This window comes from Mytilus edulis, chromosome 12 (assembly GCF_963676685.1).
Source record: "Mytilus edulis chromosome 12, xbMytEdul2.2, whole genome shotgun sequence".
Taxonomy (NCBI): Eukaryota; Metazoa; Mollusca; class Bivalvia; order Mytilida; family Mytilidae; genus Mytilus; species Mytilus edulis.
The window spans coordinates 41,507,105-41,527,020 of NC_092355.1; the positions used below are offsets into that span (position 1 = coordinate 41,507,105).

General features: G+C 32.4%; 1 protein-coding gene across 1 annotated transcript in view; it reads right to left on the reverse strand.

The window, feature by feature from the left end:
* The window catches only part of LOC139497626 (E3 ubiquitin-protein ligase TRIM71-like), a 178,682-nt gene extending 160,332 nt beyond the window's left edge, over positions 1-18,350 (reverse strand). The window contains exons 1-2 of the mRNA XM_071285857.1: positions 17,566-18,350; positions 15,551-15,592 (exon numbers count right to left, since the gene is read on the reverse strand). Of these exons, the coding sequence (XP_071141958.1) occupies positions 15,551-15,592; positions 17,566-18,332 (809 nt within the window). The 5' untranslated portion in view covers positions 18,333-18,350. The remainder of the gene's footprint in view (positions 1-15,550; positions 15,593-17,565) is intronic.
* Positions 18,351-19,916: the final 1,566 nt, after the last annotated feature.

Genomic DNA, 19,916 nt, shown 5'->3' on the forward strand with positions numbered 1-19,916 from the left:
ATTCCGTATACAGAATAATAAGCTCAAAACCGCGCCATGACTAAATAATAGTTATACGGAGTTAATTCAATAATATTTTCCGTCAAATATTATGTATGCGAAAAGGCACATTTGATTTAATATTATTTACCGTCAAAGATAATAATCCCAACAATCACAAGTTATTGCCATTTTTTAAATTTGATTGGTAAAAATTTAAGAAGTTTTAATATATACGAGTAAAATAAAAACACTTCACTGTATGATAAAACGGTAAAATAAATAATGATAATGGATGACGACCAGCGGCAAATACAATTAATATTCAGGACGATTACGTGTAAATATAATAAGAGTATTAACCCCGTTTTTTACTAGACTGACACGCTGAGTCGGTTTTTTTTTTCGAGTAAGTTCACAAGATATTAGTACGCAGGAAGAAAAATCACCCGACCCGGACACATTTCCGACTCTGAGCCGGCCAGTCTGTGCTCTTACTCTATGATGCCACGTGTTAAGCGTTGAAATAGAATACCAATTTAATTAACGTCTTTTTTTATACCCGTTCGGGATTCGAACAAACCTAATGATCTCCCACTCTCGAGGCGAACGCCCCCACACGAGACCAACCAGGAAAGCGGTAGTGATCGGTAGTACAGAATATCATACCAAAAACTAAATACAGTTTCACAGAATTCTCACAGTTACTAAAGCGAGCTAAAAGTATCTAACCTTCATTGGATGCGTGAAATGATATTGTAAACTACACGTAAACATGGATGATCGACTTCATGGTAGATTTTATGGATCAAATTAAAAACTCTTGCACCTATTATTTGAGTGGTCCAAATATTGCTGCTGTTTCAAGTCTTAATTTCTGTCCTTATTCAATATACCCTCATTTTCTAGTGGTATTTTAAAGTTTCACGTCCAACCTCACTGTCGACCTCCTTTTGTACGACCTACATATACCTATTGTATTTAAAATTTATGTGTTATATAGTCATTAACAGGCATGAAATATTTGCTACTGGACGTAAAGCAAACAACAATCAATCAATTTAATTAATTTCTCTGTTACAGTACTTAGCACACAAAGACACGATCTTGTAAAGTGCTATAATTACAATTTCCATTTAAATTTTTATGTTGTGTTCTTTTTCTTTTTTTCTTTTTTTTTTTTGGGGGGGGGGGGTCTCTCCAGTTTATTACATAACTGACTGCTTATTCAAAAGTTTTAAATATTGTTTTTACTATTGTTCTTATCTAATATTTAAATACGATTTATAACATATGATTTTTTTTGTCAGGCAAGGATAAAACTAAGAAAGATAAAAGTTTTTTTCAGGTGTTTTTGCTTCATTTAGACATAAAAAGGGAATAACGGACGACTAAATGAAAGTGTTTGTTTTCATATAATATATTGAACTTGCGAATATATCTCACCCAACACGTTTTGATCGGGACAGTGAAAACCTAGTTTAATACGGTTTTATTCATTGAAGTTTGCATGCATAGTTCTTGTTTAAAAAAACAAAACACAAATGAAGCAAGATCTATTAATCAATTGGACTGAATAGACAAAACTATTTATTTTGCATTCGCATGTATCTTAATGTAGGAAAATTACCAAATCAGAAACAAAAGGAACATTTACCGGATGAATATTGTGAAGGACCTTATGCATCTAGGACATGTAGGACTGTCCGATTAGAAGTTCTTAAACAAGCTGTTTAAAAAGCTAATTGTTGGAAGAGTTTATTTACTATTTTCTAAGGTCTGATCTTTACGATTCTATTTCATGATTACTGACAGATCAAAAACATCAAGTATATATAGCATGAAGTTGTTGGGCATAATATTCATTGGTCAGTTATAAATGAGGTATGTATGAGGGTTTTGATTGCCTGATTTATTAAATAAGAAATCGTTATTTTGAAAAGTTGGCTAAAAAAATATAAATTTAACTCCTAATTTTGTAAAACTATAATTTTGGTGTTATTTCGATGCTATTTTTTTTTACATAAATAAATTATTATATGATGTAATTCCATTAAGTCGGTCCGTTTTCATGTCAAGTTGGTAACTGTTAATTGTACATATCAGTCTGAGTACTGTTTAACTATCATTTCAGTTTAACATATTTAGACTCGTCCAGTTCAGGGGAATTAGGTTTCTGCAAGTGCTTTTTATGTACTTTTCTTAAATTTTTGACGGTTTGTAAGTCAGTAAAAGTTCAATGATTAAGTTAATATTGACATTAAAAGACCTCCTCACAAAAAGGGCTCTTCAAATCCCCTCGCCCTTCGGGCTCGGGGATCTGAACACCCCTTTTTGTTCGGAGGTCTTTTAATATCAATATTAACTCATCATTGAACTTTTACTATTATTTAAAAGAAGACTAACTGACTGCAAATACATCGTGTTTACTGTCTATGTTGAATTTTATAATACTATATTTTGCTAACATATGAAATTACAGAACATATATTGATTATCAAAACTTTAGGTTCAGTAATTGTTCACCAGCATTGCACTTATTGATTCATTCATAATTTTCAGGTGTACATTTATATGTGCGCTTACAAGATTTATTTAAACAAAAAAAATTTAAAAAAAGTTTTTTCGATGTGAAATGGTAACAAATTAATTGTTGAAAGAAGTGGTGAAGTCTTGTCAGCTAAGCCATTAACGTATATGGCTTGCATTGATTGCTTGATTTGTATTTAACAATACTTAGATCAGTAATGTACTAATTCATGGTGGTCAGTTTTTATTGGCGGAGGAATGCGTAGTTTTTGCTCCTCTGTACGCTTGGCAAGACGGTTGTTATACTTTAAATATGGTGTATTTTTTTGTTGATTTTGGTCGTGGTTAACATCCGATGGTTTATTATTAATTCGAATAGGGAACTATTTTTTGCTTAAACGGAAATACTGGTTCTTGTTGCATTACAGTAAAAGTATATATACTTCTCTATTTCAAGCTTGAACTTGCTACTTACATACTGAAAAAGAAGGAATTGTAGCATAAGTTGTTTTTTACAGTCATTGGTGAAATTGTACTTTTTCTGTATTGCTTTGTCATCAAATCACAAAACATGTATCCAAATTTAAGAATTTAAGCTATATATAACAGTTTATTAAGAAATAATCTACTATGTTTAAATTAAGATCAGTAATGTTGATGTTTAAGTAGGATTCCAAAATGTCTTTAATAAACTTCAGTCTATATCTATATACAAAACTGTTAAAACAAGCAAAAAAAAAGACGTTGTAATACCTTTAACGTTCTGTATGCATGTTAAACCACAGTGCAAGCAGAAATAAATGAATTTAAATATCTGTATATGCTTTTTGGTGAGGGATATAAATTCGGATAACTATTAATAACTCGTTGATATTATCACGCGATACTCGAGTACTCGATTGGGATTTCAAAACTATGCACTTAAAATTTTGTTGTTTGCTGTTCAACGGACGACAAACCCCCTATATAAGTATCTGAAAAAAGGAATATCAAACCAAAAATAACAAAATGCTCATAACCTGTCAGCACTTATTAAAACAACAATAATAAAAGCAATATGAATAAAAAAAAACTATTTGAAATTTATAACAAAAATATCATTTGGTAATCGTTATGAAAACACATTTAACATATTTCATATCAACAAAGGCGTAATGATTAGACGTCAACCATTATAACATGTATAAGGGACAGTCGGTTTTGCAACTTTGTAAATTACAGACTTGCAGACGAAACTATTTGGTCTGACGGTACCGAAGTGACAGAATGGCTAAAACGACATTCACACAGTGCCGATTATGGCTCCCATTTAATGTCAGACAGCTCTAAAACACTAAAAGCTAAACAGTAGGTTTTCTATTCTGAATAATCAGGAATGTCCTATAATTATCTGAACAAAGTCGTATACATGCGTAACAGATTTCTACTGATCAGGAAAGGTCAAGTGAGGTCGAATGCGAACCGTCATTCCGGAACACTCTAGTTATAAATACGATATTCGGCAATGATATCCATGTCAGAGTCCTAACAATTACAGAACACGATACGATTGAGTCCAGACAAAGCAATTTTAAATGACCATAATGCGACCGTTTTCTAACGGATATATTCCCTCAGAGTCAGTGCATAATTTCGGCTGGAAACGGTTGAGTTAGGTAGAATCGTGAAAAATATCTGACTGTTAACGTGCTTTAATAATTGTTTTACAAAATATTATTAAAGTTTGAATTTCCAACCACGATTCACAGGATCTTGATCTTGATCCGAAATGGTGCTGTTAAGGACGTCTCTAACAATCGTGAACTTGTGACTCCGCCTAAGCCATGTTTAGTGTAAAGTGTTCGCCCATGTATATATAGTCTTCGTACTTACGGACAATAAAATATAAAGTAATAGGATAAAAAGTATTGTTTTTACTAGTATGATTAATCAATGATGCTTATTTAAATTTATGTAAGCGGTTTTTAGAATGATCAATTTAATTCGAAGAAGTAGCAATATTCTAACAGGAAACCGATTAGTCGAGTACGGTTTTTGGTATTCGATTCTCTGTACAATCGATCAATAATCTAATTTTCGAGTACTTGTTGACGTCCCTACATTATTTGGATCACTAAATCTAGTTTAAGTTCTGGATGTTCTAAGTGTATTTTGGAAAGTTTAACACTGGAAAACCACAAGTGTTTCTTATTTTTTGATAAAAAATTGACACATAATACAGTATGGTTGTCATACTAGTGTACATTTTCTACTGGTCTAAAGCAGGATGAAGATTTATAAGAACGTTTAACTTAACAAATCACAACATAAATATTGCTGCGGCAATAAACGCTATAGATATTAAAATGCACAGGCATAATTGCGGCTCGTAAAAAGAAGACACAATTGGTTCACACTTTTGAGTAAAAATAGCATTTACTCTTCTATTCGTATATGCTTGTAGAAATATTAATAGTATACTTACGGATATCTGTAAGGTTGAATACATTCTTTCCTTAAAAGATAATAAATATATATCACATGTGATAAGACAAAATAGTGCATCCATCTGTATTTCTTATCCTTGGGTTTTGTTGCATTCGAATTACTCTTGTCTTCATTCATAATGTTCTATGTGATACTTCATTGCTTTAAACTAATTTTGAACCAAATATAAAAAAGGAGATGTGGTACAAATGTATGATTGCCAATGAGACAACTGTCCACCAGAGACCAAAATGACACAGAAATTAACAATTATAGGGTCATCGTACGTTACAGTGACAATCAATAGAGAATTAGTGTTTACAAAGCAAAACATAAATAACCTTTTATAAAGGGCATGCCCGACGAGCTAATACTTTGTGTGTTTCTTTGTTGCTTATGACGTGGCTCTGTACTTACGTATCCTCTCATTGTGTTATTGTGTCATGGTAATTTTTCGTTTATATATTTGTTTGCTTTTATAGTGATTAAGCTAACAACACGATGTTTACTGCTGTACCTTTATTTTTGACATATGTAAATACCAAAGAACTGAACTGCAGCAAATGCATTTTATGGTGCCCTCGATGACCAACAATTAAACTCAAGTTTTAACAAAACAGCGCATGAAATTACAATATTCCTGTTCTTGAAATAGAACAAACTCAAACTTCAAAGCTTTCCGAAACCTGTTAATAGACTACTTAATTAATTGAATACCAATCACAATTCACCCTGTATATGAAATATCAGGTTTAACGTCTTCTTTGTTTTAAATATGATATTCTATAAAACATACTTTTGATTTTTCAATGGACACTGCTTATTATTTAATAACAGATCTAATTGAGATTAAATTGTATCGTACTGTATCTAAGGGATGTAAGGTGTAACATATATCAATTGTTTGATGTGAAACAAACTTTATCAGCGTTTAGCTAATACATGTATTATTATGTCCCGTCTTGTTGTCGGGAACCAAGCGAATAAATTCCAACCCTCTCATCATTAATGCAAATATAAAAACTCGCGGAACAAAAACGAAATTTTGAAAATACAGGGAAAATATATAAAAAAAAAAGATGTCGTATGATTTCTAACGAGAAAACTCTCCACAAGATACCAAATGACACAGAAAGTAACAACTATGGGTAACCGTATGGCCTTTAACAATGAGCAAACCGCATAGTCAGCTATAAAAGACCCAGAAATGACAAATGTAAAACAATTCAAACAAGAAAACTAACGGCCTAATGTATGTTCAAAAAAATATTTTAAATAATTATGTATTACATCAACAACCGACAACCACTAAATGACAGACACATACAAACAGAATGTGGCGGGGTTAAACAGGTTAGCGGGATCCCCCATAACCTGGGACAGTTGTGTTATAGTACAACATAAGAACAAACTATAAAAATCAGTTAAAAAGGCTTAACTCATCAGATGAAAACAAATATAAATACATCTAACAAAAACACAGAGTGACGTGGCCGGGTACTTGTATATCCCAACAACAAAAATACACTGAGTAAAGGTCTGAGGGTACTCGTAGGTAATGAAAGCTAGCTCAAACCCGCTAACAACTAATAAAAAAGATGTGCATCGAATGAAATTTGCAAAATTTGAGAGTAGTATGTAATTCATGTGTAAGACTTTTCTTATTGTTCATGTAGAAAATTATCATTTTTACGGATGTATTTAAAAAAAAAAACGCAATCATTTTGCTTGATTCTTTTTTTTGCTACATGAAGGGAGATAACTCCAATGAGAGTGATTTTTATATCAGGATCAGTTATGAATTTACCTTTTGAAAATTGAAGCAAGAAAACAAGTCCGGTGACCCAATTTTTTTCTTAATCTAAAAGCATTTTATAAGACCGATCTCGCATTTTATCTTAAAATTATATAATGTAGTTTTTCTTTTTATCACACAAAATTAGAGTTTCCGTGTATAATCTTTACAAAATCTGATAATATTGCTCAACCTGTAGCATGCCAAAAATATTTGTTTTATATATATTTTTGAAAAAAGAATGATAAAAACTACAATTTGACAAATTATTAAATTCTATAGATTTAAATTAAGTCACCCTATCCACCTTAAGGGCATCTGATACAGTTTCAAGGGAGTTAACTCTTGGCGCGACGTTAAGCGTTAAAATTCCCGCAAAACGTCACTTTTTGCAGGACGTAATGCGTATAATTTTCCGTAATAAGAAACGTAATGTGGAATTTCGATGCTCTAATTTCTGTTACTCCCGCATACTAATTTCTACGCCATTAATATTAGTGCATTTGATTCTAACAGGCTAATAACATCATAAAAAATAAAATTACTGTTTCTTTGGGATCTTCAACACAATATCGTATAGTGAGCAATCTCGAGACGACTGACCCTTTTGGTGCATGTCAATTATCATTCGTATTATCATTCATTATCCATGACATTTTATTACAGCACAGTAAACCAATGAAATTTTAAAACTAATACCGATAATGTAGGTAATGTAGCGGCGGCTAATATAAACAATGATACAACTTTTATAAAAGAACAAAGTTCTTATTTCTTCCACGTTGCACGTATTTTATCTAACAAAAGGCAATAGCCAACAATATGTTTATACACCCGTAAACATTTTTACGGGTTTTATGGTATACAAATATCCGCGTCCGTCTGTCCGTCGTAAACATGGTACAGCATATTATCCAAATTTCATTAAATTGAACATGATTCTTTTTTCAGTTATGATGGTCAAACGATCTGTTTAATTTTTGGTGAACTTTTTGAGTTACAGGACTTTGTAACTAAAACAGGTTTTTTTTTCACAGTTCGCGCTGTATCGCAAATACGATTTATGACTATTGCTTAAAAATTTACACACTAATTTTATATATTTATCTGAAGATCTATATATACTTTTTGAGAATGATTCAAAATTTGATGTAAGAGTTATTGAGTTTGTGACAAAAAGAGGGGGTTTTCACATGCATGTCGCACCGTATCTCAGAAACTATATATAATCATTGAATAAGACTTCGGCATACTTTTTAGTTAAATTGTTCTTAAGATCTGTACACTTTTGCGTGATGATTCTTTAATTCATTTTTGAGTTCTTGAATTTTTATTGAGCTTCAATTTGGGGATCATATAAAACATGTTGTGCAGTGTGCACACTCCAGTCATGCTTCAGTGATTCCCTATATAATCAACCAAATTTTTCCCACGAAAGGGGGGCCCGGGCCGTCCAGGGCCCCCTGGATTCGCCTATGTTGTGATATACAAACTTCCTATTGAGCAAGAATAATGAATGAGTCAAGATAGGCTTAGCATGACTTACTGTACAACCCCCGTGTTACTTTAGAAACATGTATTATGTTTTTTCATAAGACGACGGGCGTATCATGCGCTCGAAGCGGAGCTGTTTATTTTGTTCTTTGTATTTTTTATAAATTTATTGGACAAATGACGGAATGACAGCAAATACAATGCAATTTCCAATATAATCAACATTTCCAAATGGCATTACTATTTTAAAGAATAGTTGATATGCACCGATTTTCGAACGTGTCCATACGATATCAGTTTTATAGAAAGTTAGCAAGAAATGTTCACTTGAAAAATGTAATTAACTAGAAGATCCGGAAGGACAGACAGAGGAATGGACGTGCGATATTTTTTGTACGCGCTATATGGTGAAAAAAATATATAGTTATTGACCAATAAAATTACGCTATGAGAGAAGGATTTTAATCGCAACTAATCCAATCGTTTTTGCTAAATAAAAAAAAACTCAAAGTTATAGTTTCATTGTTTGGACAAAAACATTCCTTAAGCAAGTTGAAGATTCTCCTTTATAAGATTTTGCTTTTGTTTTCTGACCACATAAAACAGAAGGTGTGGTATAATTGCCAATGAGACAACTCTCAACAAGAGACAAACATGACACAGAAATTAATAACTATAGGTCACCGTACGGTCTTCAACAATGAGCAAAGCCCATATCGTATAGTCAGCAATAAAAGGTCACGAAGTGACAATTTTAAACAATTCAAACGAGAACAGTAACGGCCTAATTTCTGTGCTGCAATTTGTGTACAAAAAAAGAAGTTCTATTTGCAGGATAAGGCTGAGTTCACACGTAATCCGAATTCGATTCGTTTAATTCGCATTCGAAATGTTTTACGTCCTAACGTAAATTCTAAATCTAGAGGTCAATATATGGTATTAAATAATATACGAGTGTATAAGTAAATGAACCTGTATGTCGAGTTCTAAATTGCCGAGTCTTAATTTAATTTTAAAAGCCGTAAAAATTATCAACAGTCCGCAATAACTTTTCTTGAGATGTTTCTCACTTCACTGTGTCTAAACCACACCGGCAAAATTTGCTCGGACTCGATGGTGTCTAACATCCGGCACAATGACGGAACACCAATAGACAAAAGAAAGGTAGGCTTCTCCTTATTTTTTTATTTTTTTATGATATCGAAGAATATATATACATATACAACTATTTTCTATTGTGAGATTCAATATTTTCTACAACCGTTCTATATTAACGGAGAAATAAGTCAAAATGCATGTCAAAATGACGAATTGAGTGAACCTTGCCTCGAAATTGTTTAATTTTTCGTTAAATTGTCCACATTGTACGGAAAGAAAGGTACGAGAAGATAGATATTGACACGGAGATTGCAAATTTAGTTATTATGAGCATCTCAATAATTGTATTTCTGTGTATGGAACGAAAGAAAAGGGTCATGTCAAATTAAAATAAACCGGTTTCGTCAATGTTGTTACTACACAATCACCCGGTTTCGTCTACATATATCACCCGGTTTTTTTGTTTTTTTTTAACAAACAATTTATTAAAATAAACTTTGGCACGGATCTGAACATTGTCTTTCGAGAATTTAAATATATATTTATTGTAAAGTAAACTTGGCGTGTTAAAATCTATTTTAAACGGGCACTTTTGGACATAGTTAATTATGATAATACACATTTTCCTAATGAAAGGCGTATCCCTTATTTCACTAACTTCAAACTAATTTTAAATGGAATATAAATACTGAATAGCAAACACTGGTATCTAATTATTTTGTAACATTATTATATTTTCTTTGTTTATAATAGTAGACTATGTAAAGATGAAAAATAAAAGGATGTGTTTTGATTGTGCCATAATTTTAATATACTATACTATATTATATACACTTAGTTTACAATATTTACTATCAATTATTAATACATTTATGCATTCAATTATTGACGAACAGTCCCGAACCGACTATAGTCTATACTGTTCTGCACAAGTTAATCATGCATGCAGTCCTGCCAGATTTTCTGGTACTATATATACTGTGTTACTTGCGCACTAAAGCGAGTTTTCACACTTAAGCATCCATAACATAGCAGTGAGATTTGTAACTTTCTTCCCGTTTCTGGTAGGCACATTTATTTTCATAGGCATGTTTTTCACATTATTTTTACAGTTCAAATTCATTTTTTGTACAGTTTAAATTCAATTGAAACTTCAAGATAACTTTCGAAAACAATATCTGACAGTTTTGTATTTTCAATGTGAATAAAAGTTGGTTTGCAAAACATGACCGTCATTTATATCTAGGTCTTATTAAGAAGAAGTGACGGTATCCACTTATCCCATAAACATTGACAATGAGACAACTTTCTTTTAGACACAAAAAAATATGTTGAATTAATCAAGTTTAGGTCAGCGTATGATGCCTTAAACAATGAGAAAAACACACAAACTGAATGAAAGCAAGCTATAACAGGGCCCTAAATTATAAATGTAAAAAAATTCAATCACTCTAAACCAAAATTTTAAACATCACCAAAAAGTAAACAGAAGTTTAAAATATTTATATAAGAAAGAATTGTATAAAGTTTAATGCCGTTATAATACTTCGTTTTTGAGATATGGCGCGACATGTTAAAAAACCCCACATTCCTGTTTCACTTACATTTTCTGTAACTCAAAAAGATTTTTTGATTTTCACTAAAAGGTTTGCAGATCGTTTGACCATTATAAGAAATAACTATGTTAAATTTTAAGAAAATAAGATAAGCTGTCCTGAAGTTACGGTGCGACATGTTTATGCTGGACAGACGGATAGATAGACGGACAGACGGGCGGACCGAATGACTGATAGATGGAGGAACGGACGGATGGAAGGACGGACGGACAGACGGGTGATACGTCCTGTCAAAATTGGGACGGGCGTGTAAAAACGCATAGAAAGAAAAAAAAAAACTCGTAATTAAAGGTCAATAAGTTTTATTAGCATATCGGCCAAGTCGATTTATTTGTATATTTGTCTGCCTTATCATTTTTGCTATATAACTTTTATATATATTTGAAAAAAATGTATAGAAATCGATAAAAAGAACTTGATATTCGGCATTTATTATAATAAACATTCTTACAATATTTTAATTCGGTATACACTTTATAAGACAAGTGGCGAATCTAGATGACGTATAGGTTGCACGCCCCGACCCCACCTTTGGTTGCCAAAACTATATTGATTCCTGTATTTAACGATTTTGTAAAGCAAAAAATAATCAAAATATTGTTCGACTCGCTACGCTCGGCGGTATGTAAAAGTTGTTCGAATTACGTCCACTTTGAAATAAACTGAATCCGTCTGTCCGTATATATTGTCAAAATATATTGGCCAACGTCAGTGTACGATCATCACAACACAACGGCGACAGTACAGACTCGTTTTTTTTTTTAGTAATGTTAACAAAATAATTATTATTGAATTTTGTCGATGACCTGAGACTATTATACTAATTTGTACATAGCAGTATAGTTACAATAAGGGATAAAAAAAAATATTTTAATGCATGGTAGTTGTAATCCTACATTCATTTTCTATGTCGATTATGCATGCATATACAGTTGTCTAATTATCAACGTTTATCCTTAAGAAGATTTATTTTTAACGATTGTAGAAAAGATTACATACATAGAATGATTAGATTACTTATAAAGGTGTCCATCCTTTTATGCGAGAAAATCACATATCCATTATGTGTTTCGATTTTTAAGACCGTAAACTTTAATTTCAAGTTTAAACATGTTCAGCATATTTTCCCATAACTAATATAGAAAACGCATATTTAGAGAGCTTTAATCTCAATAAGCTGTTAAAAAATTTCGGAATGCAAAGTATATTAAAATATTTGTGTTCTGTAAGAGTAGGAATTCAAGTTTTTGCTTATTATTTATTTGAATCTGAGACTCGTATAAATGATAAGCCGTTGTCCGGTGAACGAACTTGTTTTCCAACGACCAACAAAACTCCTTTTGAACGCTGAAGTTAAATAATCAATTATAATGTAATGCGATAATGATTTTTTTTATTTGACCAAACCGGGTTATGCATTTTGAAATCTATGACGAAACCGGGTTGTATACATTGACGAAACCGGCCAGTTCCATTTTGACATGACCCATTTCTTTCGTTCCATACACAGATATACAATTATGGAGATGCTCATAATAACTAAATTTGCAATCTCCGTGTCAATATCTATCTTCTCGTACCTTTCTTTTCGTACAATGTGAACAATTTAACGAGAAATTAAACAATTTCGAGGCAAGGTTCACTCAATTCGTCATTTTGACATGCATTTTGACTTATTTCTCCGTTAATATAGAACGGTTGTAGAACATATTGCATCTCATAATAGAAAATAGTTGTATATGTATATATATTCTTCGATATCATAAAAAAAATAAAAAAATAAGGAGAAACCTACCTTTCTTTTGTCTATTGGTGTTCCGTCATTGTGCCGGATGTTAGACACCATCGAGTCCGAGCAAATTTTGCCGGTGTGGTTTAGACACAGTGCACTTAGACCACAAACAGAGAGAGGTATTTGTTATTCACATGATTTTATTTCTGGAAACAATATTACCAATTTATAGACAGTACATTACAAGCAATATTTATACATCTGAAAAATGTCGCCGGTAATTTGCAGAGATAACGTCGAAAATGTCTGCCAGCGACGTCGTGCACTTTAGCGCTAACGTTGAGGTTACAAAGGGGGGACGCCATTTTTAGGGAAAATCGCGTTTATCATGGAATCAAGCACGGTGACCTTTATTTTTTATTTGAGATTTGGAGAAAGCATGACAAAATGCAGTATCTGCAGAAAAATGATAAAAATGACATTTTCAGAAACAGTTTATTTCCATTTTTTTAGGTTCAGAAAAATACCACTTTGAGAATCTGGTCCGCAATGTCAAGCAAGACCTGAAAAATTGTGTAGTTATTCGTGTAGTGATTTATTTTTTTCCTTTTAGTCACTTATCACAGCTTCAGATTGAACCCGATCGTAATAATTTACGACGAAAGATATCTGCTCCAAAAAATTTATAACATTGCCTATTTTTTTTACAAAATTGCACAAATCCCCAATATTCAGCCTCAATTTTCTCGAAAACAAGCACGGTGATATGTTATATTTTGTGTTTTATTTTATAACTCGCCAAGGCCTACAACATAATACAAACTAATAAAAATGACATTTAATCGAGAAACTGTATCGGATGCCCTTAAGCTACACAAATGTCTGATCGATCGCTTATATTGAGAATATAGCTAATACTGTAAATCAACACAATTTAAAAAGCAATTCATTTTCTCTGGGTAAAACAACAAGGTGAATATTTGTAGTCCAGAATCGTCTCTTGGATGAATTTACAAAGTCTACATGTTTGCCACTACATCAAATGAAACGGCCTAAAATAATGTGCCGAAATTAATTTGTTTACACTAAAAGAGGGACGAAAGATACCAAAGGGACAGTCAAACTCATAAATCTAAAACAAACTGACAACGCCATGGCTAAAAATGAAAAAGACAAACAGAAAAACAATAGTACATACGACACAACATAGAAAACTAAAGAATAAACAACACGAACCCCACCAAAAACTAGGGGTGATCTCAGGTGCTCCGTATGCTAAATGTATTTGGAAACAGTAACTCAATTAACGCATTATATTAAAAAAAGATTCCTGTACATTTTAATCAGATGTAATTGACTTCAGTTATAGATTACAAGATATTTTTCTGTCTTTTGTGCTTTCATTCTACGTATTGCTTAAGTTTTTTAAGCCTCCATGTATCTAAAGTGTACGGACCGTAGTCACAATTAATGATCAATTTAATTTTCTGCGGAACTTACCCGCATTCTGAACATTTGAATAGATATCCATGTTGTTGCTTTTCTTTTTCGTCGACTGGTGAACACCTACTAAAGTAAAATGATTTGCTTTACCATTTTCAAAATGACAACGAATGCCTTTCAAAAAAATCCTCTTGTCATGTGATAGTTATATGTATATTATATTTCTTTACAACATTTATATATTCTTTCAATATAACCACGTTTATATAAAAACTGAGTTTTATAACGAAATATGGAGTTATGCATGATTTTTTATTTATAATTGAACGTACACGACGTCGGAAACCGATGATACGGCAAGTACACTATGTGTAGTATGATATATGCGTGGATATATATGTAATATGCAAAATTTTTATATGATAAAGTTAAGTAAAGTAATATTTTATAAGTCGGGTCGCATATATACATATTAACAAGGAACATGAGATCTTAAGAGTTCTTTAACCGACTGATATTAATAAACAAAACATACATGTAATAACATTAGATACATATACAACACAAATATACTGACATATATATAAGAACGTCTGAGCCAGTGACAACTCTACAACAGATGGCTCAGACGTACTTATAAATATAATTATTTTCTGTGACTGTATCTTACATTAATTTGTAAGATCCTTTACTATAGATAATTTAGCTGATGTGTAAAAATAACATCTCCATGCCTTATATATCATGTACTGTAGTACGACGCTAGATTGACACTTTTAAAAAGGTAACACCCGGCCACCGAAAGCTTCATTTTTATGAAGCCCAGGTGTTCATGTGGTCTAGCGGGACGGCTATAGTGTAGACGATTTGCTGTCACGATATCTCAGTAGCATGGGTTCGAATCCCGGCGAGGGAAGAACAAAACATTTGCGATTTAACATTGTTGGGTTGATGTTTAGACGAGTTGTATATATATATTTGTTAATATATATAATATATATATATATATATATCTATTAAAACAAATGTCAAATATCAGCACATAGTAGCACACAGTATATGTTTCCGAGTAGCACATGCAAAATTAAAACTGTAAGGAAGAGCAAAAGACTGCATGCATCTACAGCACAGATGCATAAACAAAACAGATAAATACATAAGAAATAAGAAATAACATAAAAAACTTCAAAACATCAAAACAAACACCAAGCTTCACGGTCAAGTCATGGGGCAGCAAGGAGTTACATTATTTACAAGAACTTCAGGTAAAATTTTCCGAAAAAACACTAGGTGGATATAAAAATATTGAACTGGCCAAAAGTTGAAAAGCTCCTTGCCTCATTTGGCAAGGAGTACCAAAGTTTTGCTGTCTCATTACTAAAGCTTTATTTACCATACCTTGTTATTTTTGACCGTGGTATATCCGCTGTGCCTTTGTACCTGAAGTTATATGCATTTTATCTTATATTCATTTAAATTTGCATGAATTATGGACTTGATTTATTAATTATTTGATAAGTCTCGTATGCCATGATTATCATTCTTCAATTTTTTAGTGCTGGTAACTTAGACTGTTCAAGAAGTGTATCGTAAGAATGTATGTAGCCGTCATTGATAAATCTGAGTGCTCTTTCGTGTATTTTTTTCAGTATTCATGAACAGTATTTATTTAAAAAAAAAAGATAAAGACTTCTTTATTACTTTTGTATCAATGAAAGTATATTACTGATGAATATACTACTAAACTATTCCATTTTAGGCTAGTAAATTAATACGATATACATGGGCTAGTAAATTCCACATAGGGTGAGAGGGAATTCAATGACCCCTTAGATATCGTAATAGGTCACTAGCACATTGTGTAGCTTATTTATCTTATCATCACATGCAGCATTTCGACTGGTGATCTTTTAAAGTGATCAAGTCTTCATTTTCGATGAACTAAAACACATTTTTGTTAATGGGTCAGCTGAAGCCCGCTTCCTGTGGAGTTGTCTCTTTGTGTTAGAGACCCATTGTGGCCTTTTGATATTTTCTTATTTTGAGTTATTTTTATTGTGTCTCTCCGACACATCACCAGTTCTCTTCTCAATTTCATTCAAATTAAAGAACCTACTGTCATAGGTCTATTCAACAACAAATGTCAACAATAAACAACTTGTGACCTTTTTTATGTTTTCATGCATTTATGTCTATCGTGCTTTTTCAATTTCTTCAACTATTGTCGGTACGAATCGTTTCCAATTTTTCATTAACGTCATGTTGTTTTAATAAAGGGACGTAACACCACTACTTACCGTGTATCGAAATAAACCACGCCTACTAACTATATAACCCCATATAAAATGCTTACAGTCACCAAGAGGTCACATTTAACTAGTGATATTTATAGAAATGTATAGGCTGGTGTGATTATGAGTAATCATAATACATGCTGGGATGTATATGTAAGTTATCTTTTTACATATTAAAAAACTCTTAACTGAGCTCTACAAATATTGGAAAGAATCTTTATTTTCTAGGTATAATCATAAATGGCTTCAGACAGATTTTGCCTTCATTTTTTATTTGTTAGTGTTAATATGATAATAGGCGACGAAACCTAAAATTCGAATCGTCATTAAATAACAAATCGTTTTAACTCGTTATAAGGCTCGAGTTCCTTTATAATCGAAGTACTAACACTTGGGATTTTTAGAAGGCAACACGGGTCATAAAGAAAACAATTGAAAGCGAAATAGTAATCTTTTGTAGTATTCTGTGTAGTAATCGCAAATGTGAGTCCTCGTAAGGGACTGCCTTTAGATGACTAGTATATACTTTTCAAAATTGAGAATGGAAATGGGGAATTTGTCAAAGAGACAACAACCCGACCAACGAGCATTAAACAGCCGAAGACAGCCAATGGGTTATCAATACAGCGCGAAAATCCCGCACCAAAGGTCGTGCTTCAGCTGGTCGCTACGAAAAATGTGAACAAGTTCAGTGATAATGGACGTCAAACTAAACTCCGAAATATATAGATGAACTAAAATTAAAAATCATACAAGACTTTCAAAGGCCAGAGGCTCTTGGCCTAGGATGCGCGCAAAAACTGCGGCATGGTTAAACATGTTTTAGATCTCATCCCATATACCTCTAGCCGATGTAGAAATAAAAAAACAACACATCAATACAAACAGTAAAACTCATTTTAAAAGAAAACCATATCCGATGTCAGAATAGGTGTCCATATAAAGAATTGCTTGTTGTTACGAGATCTCTAAAACAAGACATTTCTGCCTTATGATTATTGAAAATCTTGATGGTTTTCACTTAAAAATAGTTTGGCACTATGAATAAACATTAAGATAAGTTTTTTTCGGTCATTCGGGGTTTTCGAAAAAGCAGATAAAATAAGTTTTGATATTTACCTAAAAGTATATGTACCGATTAGTTGTCTAATGTCGTCTTCAGTAACAGCTTTGCTCTCGAATGCTATCTTTGGAAACTCTGGAGGAGACTCTATGTGTAAATCGTTGATCTCTTCTTTCATCTTATTGATCCGTTGTACCATAGTTTCATCCGGTCTGATTTTATCTAGATCCCGTCTTCTCTTATCTAAGTTCTGTCCAGCAACAAGTACGGATTTAGCAGAAGATAAACTCTTCATGAGTTTATCTTTCTCCTTTTTGGATTGTTCTTTTACTAAGACAATCATCTGAGCTACGGATTTATCAATCATTCTTTTTATCATGTTGCTTTGATCTGTGATAGCATTAATGACAGATTCTACATCATTATCAAACGATTTCAAGCTATCCTCAATTTTATTTATATTTTGATTTGCTTCATTGGTCTTGACCCGAATTTGATTTTCGTTTTCTCCTCGTAATTGAGCAATAACATCGACCAATTTCGAAAATGTATGACCATTGTGATTTCCTGTCACACAACTGGTACATACCGGTACATTGCATGTATTACACATTAGGTTGAATTCTTCTTTGTGTTGGCTACATCTAGATTTACCTTCCGGGATAAGTTCGGAGGCGTGTTGAAACTGGTGATTTGTCGATAACTTCTGCCTTTTATGCAGCGACTTACAGTTTTCACAATAATATTGTTCACAATCTAAGCAGTATTGTGATCCAGGGGCACTCACACAAATTTCACATGTTTTAGACGCAGCCTGAGCCATGTTGTACTGAAATAAAATCACAAGACTGATAGGTGATTTATCACATGACATACAATTTTATCTTATCAAATACTTGTTCAAATACATACATTATCACAACAGGTAACACGAGTTACTTACAATTTACACTTGTATACCCCGAAGTAAATACACCCATCAAATTGAGTAGGAATAAAATATGGGATACCAAGCTCAAGTGTCGTCTTCCTACGACATTTTAGTGACGATTAATTAAAAGAAAGTAAACCGTATGCAATGAAATATCTCGAGTCATATCGTTGTGTCTTGTTGCAATTCAAAGATCACATCCTTAATCCTTGTCGTTCAATCTACATGTCAAACTGATTGTTAAGATCATCGTCTTGCATAGGCATGCAATAGTTATCACTGGGCGTTAATCAATTGAAAATCAATCAAAAATGTTCTTTATACTGCATCTATATTGAAGTAACATGTATTTCCTAAAAGAAATAACAAAGCTATATTTTGTATAAAGTCAATTTCATCATGGAACACATTTCTCTACAATCAGAGGTCCATTAAGGAATGAAAATAAGTTTGACATTTGTATTACGATTTAAAACGTTATCAATTTATTAATTCAAATTGCAGCATAAAAACAATATAATGTAAATGTCAGAAATTTTTTTTTACTCAGCGCAAAACTAGGGAAGGGCTCCATAGAACCTCGCCCTTTTTCCAATTTTTCAGCCTCATACACAAAAGTTTCTATTTTCCTAACATTGTATATTCACCATTAACATCCGCTTTTTCAAAAGAATTTGTGGAACCCTAAAATCCTCTACCACAGAAATCCCGATAGGAATCACAGGCCTTCAATATCAGTTTTTTTTTTAACCAATGTCATATGCAAGATTCTAATGCAATTTGGATGTAACAGTTGTTTTCATTGGCTAAAAGATGCCGTTAAATCAACAGTTGACCAGGCATAACTAAGGAGGGACCCGCCATTTTGAATTGATTGAATCAACAAATGTTCGTTTACTACTATATAATCGAAAATGAAACAACACCTACCTCGAATTCGCCGTTTTAATGTAATTTTTTCCGAATTTGAAGCGTACAGGTAACGTAATAACCTCGAGTTTGTAAGTTTTCATTTGTATGACGTCACGTTTAGCCATGACGTCTTTGTGCCAAAATCATTCATGAAGTTTCGCGGATTTTTTTCTATTTGTCAAATTTAGACATTTTTTCTTTTTATAATGCATTAGAATCGGAATAATAGTATATATATATATATTTTTAACAATATTCAATGAGTTCTATTTAAGGATTACAGTATTGTAGTTGAAGAGTTGCTCGCGTCAATTGTAGATTTGACGGTCGCAAATGCAGTTTTACTGGCGAAGCGTAGAGGAGACAGTAAAACGGAGATTTGCGATCGTCAAATCAAAATTGACGGTGGCAACTCTTCAACGACAGTACTCTTAGAACTCATTGAATATTGTTACAAATAAATATTGACAGAAAATACAAAAAGTCCACCATTTTCAAAATAAACAATGCCTACAACAAGTTAGGAAAATGACAGTTCGTTTGATGAGTTTGGGCTTTTGATTA